This window comes from Plectropomus leopardus, chromosome 5 (assembly GCF_008729295.1).
Source record: "Plectropomus leopardus isolate mb chromosome 5, YSFRI_Pleo_2.0, whole genome shotgun sequence".
NCBI lineage: Eukaryota > Metazoa > Chordata > Actinopteri > Perciformes > Serranidae > Plectropomus > Plectropomus leopardus.
In genome coordinates this window covers 25421718-25436871 of record NC_056467.1, presented here as the reverse complement: position 1 = coordinate 25436871, position 15154 = coordinate 25421718, and the positions used below count along the sequence as shown (strand labels likewise).

Below are 15154 nucleotides of genomic sequence, written 5' to 3'. Positions count from 1 at the left end.
CATTAGTCTTAAATAAAGGTTTGAATGAATATGTAGCCTATTGTATTTGTACCAAGAGATATTTCTGATTATGTCTGCTACATGCATACATACATTCTCCTGTGTTTGATGGCCTTTGCAAGATGTTTCTAAATTACTCTTTTTTTCACTCTTTCAGCCCAAAATGCTACAGGGGTCAAGTATCTTGGGGCACGAGAGGCCCCTGGTCATCAGGGTATCATTCACTAGCTTTGTTGTGGTCACTGTGTGCCTCCCACTGCTTGGACTAATAACCTGTGTCTTCATATCCTCTGTTTTTCATTATGAAGACTCGACTGGTACACATTGCCAGGTAATGTCCCTATTTTGTAAAATGTATTTCTCTTGATGCTGATGATAAACTGAATCATCACTCTGTGTTTCCAGGTTCCTAATTACCTGCCATCTATCAGTGCCTCAATAAGTCTCAGTCCTGAATGCCACATATGGCGGTTCTGTATTGGACTGCACTCAGCGCCAAGGCTCCTGGTGGCATTTACATACTTTAAATTTTACAAGACACGCTTTGCCTCAAGGTTTCCTGAGAGTTCACTCAGCTGCTTCAACCTGGCCTTTTCTATTTGTGAAAACCTCGGCCTCTTGCTCCTTACATATGTATCATCCAGTGAAACATACTGTAAGTAATCCTTTGTTTTGTTCGTTTTATGGGAGATTTTTACTCAAGTCTTTGTCTTCCCTTTGAATCATGGCACACTTTGAAGTTAACAGAGATGGATTTCATTTTATATTTGACGGCTTTGAAATGTTTTAAATACAAAGGAGATTATTTGGGATCGGTTTTAAAGGAACAGTGTGTAAGATTTAGGGGGATTTAGTGGCATCTAGCGGTAAGAATTGGGATTGTAACCATTTAAAAAACTTCTTCGGCGTGGATTACTTCCAGTTTTCATTGTTCAGGAGGTTTTTACTTAGAGCCAATTATCTGCAGAGGTCTCTTCCTTTTCCAAAATAAATATACCATGTGATTTAAACAATAACATAAGCAGAAACATTAAATTAAGCAGTTTAATGTTAAAAAACAGTATTTCTCCTTTGCTGTTTGGCCTATCAGGGTCACGCTGCTAACACAACACAAGATCCAGACATTCAGGAGTTTTTTACCAGGTGCCAAATTATCAACAGAGGACTCTTCCTCTCAACAAATGGACCCAATTATTTAAACCAATTATTTAAATCTAAAAAAACTAAATAAAGCAGTTTCACATTAAAAAAAAACCCAACTTGTTTCTCCAACTTTGTTTGGCTTGTAGCAGAGGGGCAGCTGACTAAGGTGGCTAATGCAAAAACACAAATGGCCCTGTCCAGAGTCAGTGCATGGTTTGTCCATTCTGGGCTACTGTAGAAACATGACTGTGCAAAATTGCGATCTGCATGGACAAGAAAGATGTAAACGAAGATATGAAGATATAAACGGCTCATTCTAAGGTAGAATGATTCTTAGTTTCAGGAGATTGTTCACTAGACAACATACTATTAAATTCAATTTCTGCCAATATATCCCCCACATTCTTACAGACTGGACCTTATTTTTTTCTTTCCAATATTATTTTTTTAATTTTACATAAACAAAGAACCAGACAGCACAAGTCTTGCCAAATTACAATAGAATAATAATGTACATGGGTTACATCTCACACATTTGGATCATATAATATACATTATTGTTTGCATTATAGTCATGTCAAAGGAAGATATTTAACAGTCTATGACTTGTTTGTGAAGACAAGGTGCAGGCGCCCTTTATACAATAGATCACCATATCACTGGGAAGATAATCAAGAAGGGGTTGCCATGTATTATAGAAGACGTTGTTGTTACCTTTCAAAATGGCGCCGAGATGTTCCATAGGTTTATGGTTTATGAAAATTGCAAATAGCCTAATTTCTGTATCGTTTGTTGTCTATTCAGACTTTTATTTGGCAATTATTAATTTCAGTACTGCCCTTTACTGACCAAATCTCCCTCTCTCTTTATATATGTTTGCTCCTTAGTTGTACATAAGGAAGGTTTTGTGCTCTTCATAGTCAGTTCCATTATCTACATGCTGATAACCTGCCGTTTGTGGAAGACTATCAAGAAGTATTCATTAAATCCTGAGGTGAGGGATGCCAAATCACACACTACAGACTCACATCCTCCATGCATTTTGCAGCATTGCATTCCAATAAAGTGTTTTTTTTGTTTTGTTTTTCTCCTGTATAGGATGCCAAGTCTCACCACTGGAAAGTACGCTTCTTACTTCTTAACATATCCTTTTGTGCTTTTGCTGGATTCTTTTATTGGAAGCACAACATGTACTGTGAATCAGGGAGTAAGTATTAAGTAACAAACGGTGCATAATGGGGAAGGTCACAAAATTAAACAAAAGTCAGTTGTGAACAGTAATGCAAAATTGTGGCTACAATAGCTGACAAAAACATACATCTATCATATCTTCTTTTCACAGGTTACACATTATTTGCCCTGTTTGAGTATCTGGTGGTTTTCTCCAACATGGCCTTCCATCTGACCGCAGTGTGGGACTTTAAGAGCCGAGATGTGATGGTCATTTCATCCCCCGAAGATAAAGATTTCTGACTAGAGTCTCAAGGATTAAGTGATAAATGTGAAACCTGCACAACCACCTGATGTAAACAGCCTTGATCCTGCACAAGGGAAAGAGTGGGATGAAGGTTTTTTCCATATATTTCCATAATGATGGCTCTCAAGTCCTGCAAGAGTTTAGATGTCAGCTGAGTTTGAACAAAAGATATACGCATTTGCTACTGTACTGTCAATTCAGTGAGCTGTAAGTGCTTTTTTTTGCCTCAGTGTCTCATTCATGGATGCCTTTGTCCACATACGCAATTTTATGTAATGTGGGATTTTAACTTTTGTACAATGCACACAAAAGTGTGAGGTAATACCGTGTGTGTGCCAAAGTAAAGTGACAGTTCTTCGAGTGTACTTGGCCCTCATTTTGGAATGCAAAAGTGGATTTGTTATAGTGAAAAGAAGGGTGTATGTCGTATTCTTTTGAGCATTAACAATTATGTGTCTCAGATGCTGTCACCACACAGAAATGTCTTCTGACGCACAACATTTCCAAAAAAAAAAGCACAGAAAGCCACTGTGATACTTCAAATGCAGTATCGAGACCACTGTTGTGCAAAGACTTTTACATTAGCAGCGCTTAATTTAAATTTTCTTTAATATTTCAACATCTAAACTTTTGATTCTTTCGTTAGCTGTTGAATTTATTAACTGTTTAACTAACAGTTTTAAAAGTTGCCTAAATGTCCTGTTGTTACTCTGCTGCAGGTATTATGACCACTCACTGCTTACCTAACTCTAACCCAACAGTTTGATAAAAACCCAGTGGCTCAGTGGCCATGTACAAAAACAAATCAGTCATGTTTCCTTAGTTCAAAAAGCACTTATAGCACCGCAGTGAATGTATACATGATCAGGTGTTTTTAATGCAGCACTGTGCACTATATCCATCCTTATAAGATAGTAGGGTAAGTCTACTTAAAATATGGTGTTTAGCTATAAGTGTGTATGCACCATAACAAAACTGCAATGCTCTAAAGCTTCTTGTCATCCTCCCTCCCAAATTGAACCCTGATGATGCAAATACTGGCCAAGCACTAGCAAGAAGTTTTGGCCAAAAGACCTTGAATCACATTCATTCACAACAAAACACAGGCAACAGTGTTTTTACCCACTTTTGTTCCACTTGCTCCTGAACATTAAGTTTGTAACGAGTTTAGGTGAATCAATGAATGGATCCAACCTCCAACATACAGAGTACAGGTGAGTTGAAAAGGCAGATCTATGAATGTATGACAGATAGGGTTGGTACTGATAACAATAGTTTCCTGATATTGATGCATATCACAATATGCCAAAATGTATCCTGTATGCAAAATCACATGTAAAGTACTCATAGCATTGGAACAGAGGCCTTTGCCTCAACACAAATTTAACTGTTTTACATAAAGCAAAAGTCTTTAAATTTGCCAAACACAACCAGTAGCTAATCTGTTAGTTTGTTTACAACAGACAACAGAATTATGTCAAACAATATCACAACATGACCGAAACAGCAGCAGATCTTTAACTTGTGATTGTAGGAAAAACACAGATGTTACCAATGACATTAGCTATGGCTTTATTTTATTTATTTGTGCTTTTCCTACTTCTTACGTATCAAAATGTATTCTGTGATAAACAACATTTATTTCATTTATAGATACATACTCAGCCCCAATACTGGATAGAATAGAGAGATTCACAGGGAGCCGTGAGGCCCTCCAAATTTTAAGGAGGGTAAGAAAACTTTCTACTATATATATATATATATATATATATATATATATATATATATATATATATATATATATATATGGTTTTATGTCATTTTCATATTTATTTATTTTTCTTCTCATATGTTTGCATTTATTTATTTATTTAATATTGACTAAAATGGCATTCCATGGGGAACCACTGCTGTAGAAGGAAGATTAAAATTTGGTGTAATTTTTCCTAAATATACTGTATCTTCAGGACCTTTTGTTCCAGTGGTGCAGTAGCGTTAACAATCCGCTGGATGGCGCACTTCAGCAACTTAATTTATTCGATGTGGTGTCCAGTCCTCACTCCAGACGTTAGGGGGCGACACCTGCTATTGACAACCAGGGACACGGTGGTGTAGAGGAAGAAAGCCCGACTGTGTCTCTACATTCTGCGGCTTTTTCGGTCCAGTCTCGGTCGGGGGAAGGACCGAGACCTTTCGTTCAGGAGGTGGAGTTCACCGTGCTTCAACTCCGGGTGACCAGGCGTCTGCTGCAATGTTAACACAGAGCTGAAACGACACACCTGCTGCCTCTGATACATGACAGGTAACTTTATTTTTCTGTTATTCAGCGTCACCGTGGTAGTAACATTATCACGTAGCCTAGCTAAAACTACAGCTGCTCCTTATTACTGTCCGTTGTTTGACTTGTCTCGTGGTTAGCTAACCGTCGACGGTGGCTAACGTTTGCGTACAGAAATTGCGGTAAGTCGACACCGACATAGACTGAAAAAAACACGGAAGCGTTAGCGCGTGAAGCTCTGTGATGTTACTCCCTCCTTTGTTCGATTTTTCATTTCCTAGTTAGCTGGTGTATGTAGCGGGCTAGTCGTAGCTTGTCAGACATCCACCCACCAGACGCACGGACCAGGCAGCTCTTACTTTTCCTAATCTAATTATTAGTCTCATTTAAGTCACGTGTGTTTGCAAACACGCTGCCAACAACCCAGAAGTGCAGCTAAACGGACAAAATAAGGACTTAGATGTATTAGCAAGCTAATAACGGAGTAAGTTAACATCCATTCATTCAGAAAGAATATGTACACTTAAGAAGTGGTATGCATGTGTCCGCACTTACTGCAGGAGATCTTTATGTAACTCACCGTATTTCTAGGTTTGCTCTAAGTCAATTAATGCAGTTTCCTCTCCTGGCAAAGATGTCGTCATTTGCTGTAAGAGACAGACAATGTTTTGGTCATGAGCGGTGTGGAAATGTGCTATGCTACAAGGTGTTAATGGGCATGGAAAACCTGGAAAAGTCAAGGAATCTCACTATCACATTTTCCATGTCTGGAGAAGTCATGGAAATAGTAAAAATCAGTGAAAGTTTTGGAGGATCTGTGTCGTATGTGATAAATAACATTAATGTTACATCACTGAATGTATTTCCTGAAGCTGCCGACATAACGTGGCTCAAATATATTAATGTTTATGTTAAATTGCTATTGTTTTCTTTCAAGAAATTGTGATTTCTTCTTTTTTAAATTTTTGCGATTTTATAGAAAAAATATTTGGGCTTTTTTTCTATTTTATTTGTTTATTCTATTTTTTTTTTTTTTTTTTTAAGTCTGGCGATTTTGATAGGAAACTTGCTTTAATAATTCATAGGAAGCATTTTTAAAAAATGTGTGATTTTCCCCTATGTTTTCTTGAAAAATTGCTTTATTTATTATTTTTTCAAGTTTTTGCCAGATTCCTTTTTCTTTAAGGTTTTTTGGTGATCGTTAAAGAAAACTTTTTTTTTTTTTTTTAATTGGGCAATTTTAATTTTTTTTTTTGTTTTTCTTACATTTTTGAATGACATATTTTATAAAAATTATTAAAAAATCACCAAAATGACACCGCTCATCATAGCCAGAAACTTAAAAAAAAAAAAAAAAAAAAAAGATATTGTCTGATTTTCAAACTGATGTTTGAATAGAGTTTGAATCTTTTATGTTAAAAAAAATGCCAGGCAAGTGGGGCAAGAAAAAAACATATAGGGTCCTTGAAAAGTCGTGGAAAATTAAAAAAAAAAAATGCTGTCCAAAATGTTTGGGAACCCCAATGCTAGAATTACCAGAATTGTCATGGGTCTCTGCTTTCTTCTTTTCAGCACACACCAGCCATGGAGTTCAACAAATTGGTCACATTGTGGATATTTTGCTTGTGTCTCGTTGGAGAAAGTTGGACTGAAAAGCCAAGTTCACCTACACCAGACAGTCAGATTGTTGAAAATGGGGTGTCAGGTGAGTAGTCAATCATTTTAATGGTCTATTTTTATTCAGCTGTTTAGCTTATATGACATACACAACATATTGGCAGTATAACTGTCCGTGCCACATCATTGTGATTGTGCAGGCACTAAATGTGGCCATGCTCAGAATAGTCAGGCTGGCATTCTCCATTAAGCTCTGTCCTCCAACTCAGATTAAGCCAGCCAGTCAAACAGGAGGTAATTGATCTGTTGGTTAGTGGAGCACATGAGCAGGGGTTGACATAGTTTCTGAATCAGGTAGTAATCATCAAGATGATAAATTATTGGTAAAAAAACACAGATTAGATTGATGAATTGATACTTAATTAATCCCAATAGAAATTTAGGCAACCAGCAGATACACAATGAGAAAGAGAATATAAGCATGAGAAAAAAATCATAGAATAGTGAAATGATCAAGATCACTACACAAAACTGTTACTACATTCGATATGTTTATGATGGTAGTGCAATTTTAGATGGTTGACAGTGCAGATATTGCAATGTAAGGTAATTAAATTAAAAAGTAAGAAAGGCTTAGGAATAATAAATACTATGCTACGCTATGCTTAAAGAAAGATTGAAGATACATATATGAATAGCTACTAATGTAAACATAGATTATGCACAAGGATAACATAGCTGGTACTTGCAGAACAATGCACATTTTTTGTAGAAGCTGCTAAAAAGAAAGAATTGTGTGAAATAAGGAATAAGGAATGCTGGAAAGTATACAATGTAAACAAAAGGTTAAATATAAAATGCAAACAGAAGTAGAATATCTAAATAGATACAAAATAGAGTCAACACACTGTTAATATTCCCCCAACATTTGGGTAACAATACTTACAACAGAAACTGTTATCCTGTTATTCTGCACTTTGTTTAAATTTGTATTTATAAAAAACTGCTCTGGCACCATTTTTGCAATTTTAAAGTGACTGTTTGCATGTTACTACAGAGGACACGAAAATGGTATAGTGTAGACAGTTGTATCTTGGATTTGCACTTCTTGTCAAGAGTGTCACCAAAATGCTAAACTATGAAACTTAATATGTAGACTTGCATGTTAATGACAATGTGGGCCTCCGAGAACAGCTTTCAAGCCCCTGCACTGACTAACCGCATTTCATTATAAAGCAGTTTCTTCCCTTGTTCATGGGAGATTTGATTTGAAGTTCAACTGGTTCTCTGTCACTGTGATGATCTCTTGCCTCAGTCCATTGAGTAATTTCCCATGACTGATAACAGTGGTTGCATCAGTAAACTGTTAAACTTCAGTTTGCTCGAGACAAGGATGAGCCACTTATGACAGACTATGACTAAGGTGTTTTTTTTTAAGTGTGCTAGTGTAAGAATTTGAATCTGTTTACAAAAGGCATAGCTGTTGCTCTGATTTACATTTTGAAATCCTTATCTTGACTTGACTTGCTGTACTTTTTAGCCAACACTGGGCAAAGACCGAATAATACAAACTTGTTTGGTTGTGATATTTTATTAGTTGTGCTTAACACTGTGGTTAAACAGGAACTGTTGAGGACATTGTGCAAGTTGCTCGTACACAATATTCGCTTGAAGCACTTTTTTTTTCTAATGCGTGTCACATGTCCTTTGGGGCCACAGTGTGGGAAATAATTTATTCTTGACAGTGATTTTCAAAGCTTGACCGGTATTCTGAATGGCGAGAGGACATAGTAACTGCTGCAATTATAAGGCAGCAAAGTTATGGAGTGTATTCACCGTCGACTTGCAGGCACACAGAATGACTTGCGTAACTTGAGCTCTTAAAAAAGCAAGTTGACTGGTATGTAAATATCTTATCTAGTGTCTCCGGAGGTTTGCAAGCCAAATGAGCAAGAGGGCCAGGTTGGGTGTATGAGAGTGTTGCAGGTGTAGGCTTTCACTTGGGTAACTGTCTGTCTTTGTTTAACATGGTGAGTGTGAATGAGTGAGAGTAATTGCCTTTTTGGTATGTGGCTTTGCAGGTTCTCTGAAACTGGATGGATGTGGCTAAAAAATTAACTTTTCTCTACACGGAAGTCCACTTCCCTTCCTAGTTCATGAAGAGAAATTTTAGGCACATTTTGCCTACTACTAAAACTTTCATGGATGCATGTGTGGACTCAGTGACTGTTTCAGAGATAAATCTGTGACATAGTTTCTTAATGTTTTGTCTCTTTAACCACTGAGCCAACCTGTAGTAACATATGCTTTTGTGAATAAGGAAAACACGGATGGGTATGTTAGGTTGAACCGTGGGAGGGGGCATTACGCTGTAAATGCCAGCTCAGTGCGAGCCAAATGCCTGCAGTTGATTGTACACTGTTGTGTGGGTGATAGTAATTAATGATGACTCACTATGTTCTGAGATATATGGACCTGTGCTCGACCATTTATGAAAGGGGAAGTGAGTTTGATTTTGCGCACTGCTACACCATTAATGTCTCTCTGGGAATTCATTTACCCAAAAAAACTCTGCTAGCGAGCCACAATAAACCAGAATCAAGCGCTTTATTTTAAAATTAAAATAATCACATCATCACATTAAACTGTGATGATGTGATTGGAATATTTCACTTTAAATTTTCACTCCCTTTTTTATTAAAAATCAAGCTGAGAAACTATAAGCCACTTCCTTTTGATGGTAAGCAACACCAGCTTCCCCCTTAACCCCCACTTTCACCTTCTTCTTTTGTGGTTATAATGCAATGAAATACTCAACAAAGCATACTGTGTTCAACAAAAGCTTCTTATGTAATTTAATTTAACCAGGAAAAGGCCTATCTGAGACTGGAAATTACAAATTAACTTGAGTATCCATGTATGCTCAGATAGCAGCAGCACATACAACACAGACATTACATAAAACATAATTTAACTGAATAAAATATACTCTTCTGCAAGTTTTGGATGGCCAATATTTTCATGAATTCACCTTGACCATGCTGCTTTAAATTTAAATTTACATTCAGACTTGCTGTTATTACGGGTAGCCTGCCATGCTCTTTCACACAACTCCTGAGAGTTTGCAGTACAAGCCAAACAAGGTTTCCTCTCAGTGGGAGTGGCAGCGTTATCTTTGATCTATGGCAGAAGATCTCTAATCCCTCAGGAAGGGAAGGGAACACAGACGGCAGACTGGCCTCACTAGATAACTTACAGCTAAATTACATGATCACTTATCATAGAAGCATGTATTTTGTGATTTATCTACAATTAATAGTGAAGCCCTACACACTGAAATCCTTATGATTTATCGAAGCCTAACTGTCAAAATGCTTAATAACAATAATAGTAAATATTGGTACACACAAACCTAAATTAACTGACAGGAAACATAACTGTTGAGTCCAAATTTACAATAGATCTGAAAAAAAAAAAATACATTATTAGTCGTGATTCACATGGCCTGTTTTTGGTTTACAGAGTAGGTCTGACAGTCATGGTATCTGGCTTCTTGGTAACATCAACACATTTGCTGAAAGGCTTTACATAAACAAGGCTTTGTCTTCAGCCAAGGAATTCTGCAGTTCAGTTATATTAAAAGAGTGAAAGAGGGAGAGCGAGCAAGGGCAAGCCAACTGGGGACTTTGCTTTCTGATTTTTCTGCAAAAAGCACAAAAGGTTAAAAGCCATTAACATTTGCGGCTGTTAAAGGATTAGTTGAACTCAAGAGAGCTATTGTGGCTTACTTGAGTAAATTGTCACTTCAGTGCTTCAAATTGGATGATTAATATTTCAATACCATGTCTTTACAGGCCTGATCATTCTATTTTTTATAAAAAAAAATGTTAAGAGATACTCATGTTTCTGCATGTTTGGTGGTAAAATCTACATATATGAACTTAAGTGTACTGTAGTTTTTCAGCTTATCACATAGCAGAAGGAAGGGCCATGACGAGCATTTTCTTTAAATATCTTGAGAGAATTCATTCACACTGTTAGTCCTAGTTTGTTAACAGATGGTTGACTAAGCAATTACGAGAAAAAAATTACAAAAAGTTTCAAAGACTTTAATACATATGAAATTTTTGGTATGTTCAAGATTTAAGATGACTAGAATTAAATCGAAAAAGAACGTGAAGACCTATTGTTAAGAATAGAGGTTTAGTCCCCCTTTTCTTTGTTGTAGTAGTAGTAGTAGTAGTGGTAGTAGTAGTAGTAGTAGTAGTAGTAGTAGTAGTAGTAGTACCCAAAGTTGCCTGGTACAGGGTTTTTATTTTGTTGGCATTAAAATGTCTTTAGTCCATCTTTCAAAAGTCTAAACATAATGCTACGACGACCATATCCAATCAAATAAATGAACAAGCTTTTGGCATTTAAAGTTGATAAACCAACTTTTCTAGTCCAAAAAAGTCATGCTTTATGTTATAATAAACATTTGCCCAAAAAGCGTCCCTATCACAAAGGAATTGATGTCGGTTTGTGATGTCTTCCATTTTTTATTATTGCAAAGTTGATCTTAAATTTCATTGTGCATGGTATTAAAAAAGTCTTTAATGTCATTTTCCTTAAGCTGTAGGAGCCCTGCTGTTACCACCATCTTAATATGACTCTGCTTCTCCACCAGATTTGTGTCGCATTGATGAGCCACTATGCAAGGATGAGACTGTGATTCTCAGCTATGAGGCCATCCGTAGCATCCACAAGCAGATGGATGATGACGCAAACGGCAATGTAGACGTGGTAGAGACAGACGGCGTAAGTATCAGCCTAAAAATTCATCATCACTAGGAGTTGATGTTCAGTCGAACGGGGTATTATGGTTTGTTCAGTCAAAGTGGTGATCTCTGTTCAGTCTAAAGGGGCTTACAGGTGTCTTTATCATGTAATCCCCTGTCATCTGACTCATGATAGGATTTGCTGCTAAGATGCTTAGTTAATCATACCCCTAATGGCCTCAACTTACACTGAATACTTGGAAGATTTGTCCTGTTTACGCCCCAGTGCCCTTTTATGGAAGTTTTTAGTCAAAAATTAACCTCAAACCCACCCTAATTTCACAGTAAGCGTGTTTGTAACTGGTGTGCATGTTGTAGACATTGATGTTGCCACATTTGTGCCAACAAATGGTATTACGGTACTTTTAATCAGATTGTGGTTTGTATTGCTTTTATTTTTTTCAATACAGTGGAGTATTATGAAAGCACAGTATAAACAGTGACCGCTTATATCCATTCACAACTGTGCAGTGCTCATCAGAGGTCGAGTCTGTTGCTTCTCAGATGTCACTGGTGTCGTAAAGACACTGTTTGTTGTCCATTTAGCTTACATCCTGAGTGCTAGTCTGAACTTGATGTTGTGGCCTTCAGGAGGCCTCCTTTGGAGCCTCTTTTCGCTTTGGTTAGTCTGTTGCATGTGGTTGTGGCCAGACCAAAGCCGCCTCTGCTTTTAGAAGAGGCACTTGGCATGCAAATACCCCGAAGGCAAAGAATCAAGTGCACTACAGCAAGCAGGCTCATCTGTAGTGGCTTAGAGCCGAGAAAGAAAAAGCTTGAAACGCTTAAGAGCACTTCAAGACACTATTCCAACTTCCTGTTAAGGAAGGTGGAATAGTGGTAAGGTGATTAAATAAAGAGGATAAGTGATTTCTTTATGACCAAGATCAAAGTCTGCATGTGACTTTTAAAAGGAGGCTTCATGCCTTGTCCACATTACACAGGTCCTGCTAATTTTTTAATACGTACATATTTAGGGTGCGTGATATTTCACCTGCCTCACAGACTGTCTCTCTGCTCTGTAGTGAAATCCTCCCACACATATCTATCAAGAAAGAAAGGCATCATGACTTTTTACTGTCTTCCACCCATGTTGCATGAGTTGGCTTTTGTGGGAGTGCAAGATGTTATGTATGTGACGGAGTTATCCTACAATATAGTGGGCAACTAGTCGTGTGGTTCTATTGGCCAGTTGTTGACCACTGCTACTGCTACTCCAACGGGGGCGAAGCTCGATTTAGAGTGCTATATATTTTGGCTTTGTTGCCATTTACTATTCAACAAGGTGTCTTGTGTACAGCATACAGGGTTCTCATTTTCAAACGGAGATAGCAAAAAGTAATTCAGAGACTTTTATGTTGTTTCTTTTACCCTTTACAGTTTACCAGTTATTTTAGGAAATGTAATGTCTTTTGGCTGGTCAAATGCTATATTTCCCCCCAAAGTGTAACTCAAAAGCAGACCCATAATGTTCATTAGGTGTAATTTGTGGCTAGATACATGTTTGAGATATACTTAAAGGAAATGTTCAACATTTTGGGAAAGGCTAACTGTTAGCAGCCAGTGGGATTAGATTAATGTAAGTAGAAATAGGAAACCTCCTGCTCTATCGACACCTCTAAAGCTCATTAATTCACCTTTTGACTTGTTTACAACAATGATGTGGAAAATTGCATTTTTTTAATCAGGGTTATGTGTAGGGTTGCAACAGTATGACCTTTTTAACCATTCAATACATTTTTTTAATGGTGAAAGTATGTGTAAAAATTCTTAACAGGCAGTCAAGGAGGAAAAGAGATAAGCAAGGGAGATGCTCTGTCCAGTTGCATTTTTTTTTCAATACCGTAGATAAGCAAATGTGCACTATACTGCTGCAGCCCTAGTTATGTGCCAACATTTCTGTCTGGAAGCAGTAACTTCCTGGAGTCTATGCTGGTTTTCTTGCAACCTCACAGTGATGATAGAACTTCAAGTAAGAAAATAACTTTGCATTTTTACAGGACAAGCTGCACCAAGACTAAGCAAGAAGGCAATTAGGACTATTTCCAGAAATGCCACACAATAACATAATTATCATGACAGCCAATTTATTAGCTAAAGCTCCTGAAATCTGCAATCAGTTTAAATAGTTTCAGCCTTTTAAAGTTGACAGTCACCAACTAAAACTGAAGTATTTGACTCTCAGAACATTTGTGTTAAAACAAATTAAGTTAATTTACCAACATCACCCACTCATGGTGCCACAAAACCTAACCCAATTGATTTTCTCAGCTGTTATGGTTGTTAATAACCTCAGTCTGCCTTTTAGGTGTTGGTGATAAACACTCCTGTAATGAAGAAAAGCTATTGTGAGGCGGAAGTTCTGAGAAGTTCCAGATCATTATATAGTTGGTGGAAAATCTTAGTAATTTTTCAGGTCATGTATTGGTGAGATATTTATAGTGTTTTATGTTCCTTTCACAGTGAGTGAGGCAAACACACATCAGCCACAAGAACTGCATTTTCTTCTTTTATGGAGGTCATAAAGACCACTGTAGTGAAACAGGTCAAAGTACCATCCAAACGCCTCAACAGCAAATGTCCAACAACATTTGCAAAAGTGGTCTTTGTCCTCCAGCTAATCATACATTTTATCCAACCAACCTCCACTCAGAAGAACAATGTTTACTGTTTAGCTTGTGGGAATTGATTTTATGAATAAGTTGAAAGGAAAAAGGAAACATTTTACTATTGTGTGCTATATTCAGTGTCTTTACTGCGATGACTACAGTTCTGTATGCTGAGATTTTGTCAGTAATGGACCAAGAAATGTAGTTGTATAACAAAAGACACTTGGAAAGATTTGAGACCTGTTAGTTTTGATAACTAATTCTTTTTCAGTAAACACGTGTGCAAGATGGATTCTTTGTAATCACTGCAAACATTCTTGTAATTCTGCAGTTCCTGAGAGAAGATCTTAACTACCTTGATCCGAAGGCCAAGCATAACAGCTTTCACGGGGATGACCAGTTCATCAGCGTGGAGGACTTGTGGAATGCATGGAAGGGCTCTGAAGGTACCAATTTAAAAGCATTTTCACCCTCAAGGCCAGCAGTGACTGCACATACAGCCTTTTCATTCAGGTCCTTTTTGTTTGTTTGAGTTGTAGACCACAAACACTGTTTTGCACATTGATTTTTAATGAAACAAACTTGTGACTTTAGTTATTGGTCTGCACAGCAGTGTTTTAAACAGACAGTAAACTGCTGTTTATGTATTCCTTGTGACTGGAAGTGTTGGTCACACATCCACAGTGCTTTATTTCTCACTCACCCAACAAAGTAGCAAGGCAGTTGATCAGATGGCACATAAAGCCAAGTGCAGTCTACTTATCAACTCCACAAGCGGACATCATTGACTCTGTCAGCACAAAATTCACATCCACACTCACGCCTCCTTCTTTGGCCAGGTTATCGTGTACTCTTTGAGGGCACTTTTCATGTGCTGTGTCTGGCACCCATGTCTTTTCACACCCTTTCCTCTGGCTGCCTTTCTCCCCTCTTTTGCAAATAGTACTGACTTATCCTGCATTGCAGGTTCTTGACAAGACTCAGGAGGTTTGGAGCCAGGAAACAGGTTTTTTTGTTCAAGAGAGTAACACATTAACACAGACAGCCCACACTGTTGACGTTCTGCCAGAAGGCAGGGAGTGTATTTTCCTTCCCCGGTCATTACTGTGGGTATGCCAATGTATGTAAAGCTATATGATACCTCATAGATCATTCAAGCTACAGCTGCACATGGTCATATTATATGTCTCATGTGTCAAGCTGTGAAAACAGTGCA

At 37.6% G+C, this 15154-nt stretch overlaps 2 protein-coding genes across 3 annotated transcripts in view; both read left to right on the top strand.

Moving 5' to 3' along the window:
• Positions 1-154: 154 nt before the first annotated feature.
• Positions 155-2616, top strand: LOC121943789 (post-GPI attachment to proteins factor 2-like). The gene is made up of 5 exons (XM_042487398.1): positions 155-331; positions 406-655; positions 2031-2137; positions 2242-2350; positions 2486-2616. Exons 1-5 carry the CDS (start codon positions 164-166, stop codon positions 2614-2616), a joined length of 765 nt encoding a protein of 254 aa, XP_042343332.1. The 5' UTR covers positions 155-163.
• Positions 2617-4731: 2115 nt separating this feature from the next.
• The window catches only part of stim1a (stromal interaction molecule 1a), a 36267-nt gene continuing 25844 nt past the window's right edge, over positions 4732-15154 (top strand). Inside the window, exons 1-4 of one of the 2 annotated variants that reach the window (XM_042487430.1) lie at positions 4732-4922; positions 6471-6603; positions 11182-11312; positions 14270-14384. In XM_042487430.1, the coding sequence (XP_042343364.1) occupies positions 6483-6603; positions 11182-11312; positions 14270-14384 (367 nt within the window). In that variant the 5' untranslated portion in view covers positions 4732-4922; positions 6471-6482. The remainder of the gene's footprint in view (positions 4923-6470; positions 6604-11181; positions 11313-14269; positions 14385-15154) is intronic. The other variant, XM_042487431.1, reaches the window with a different exon arrangement.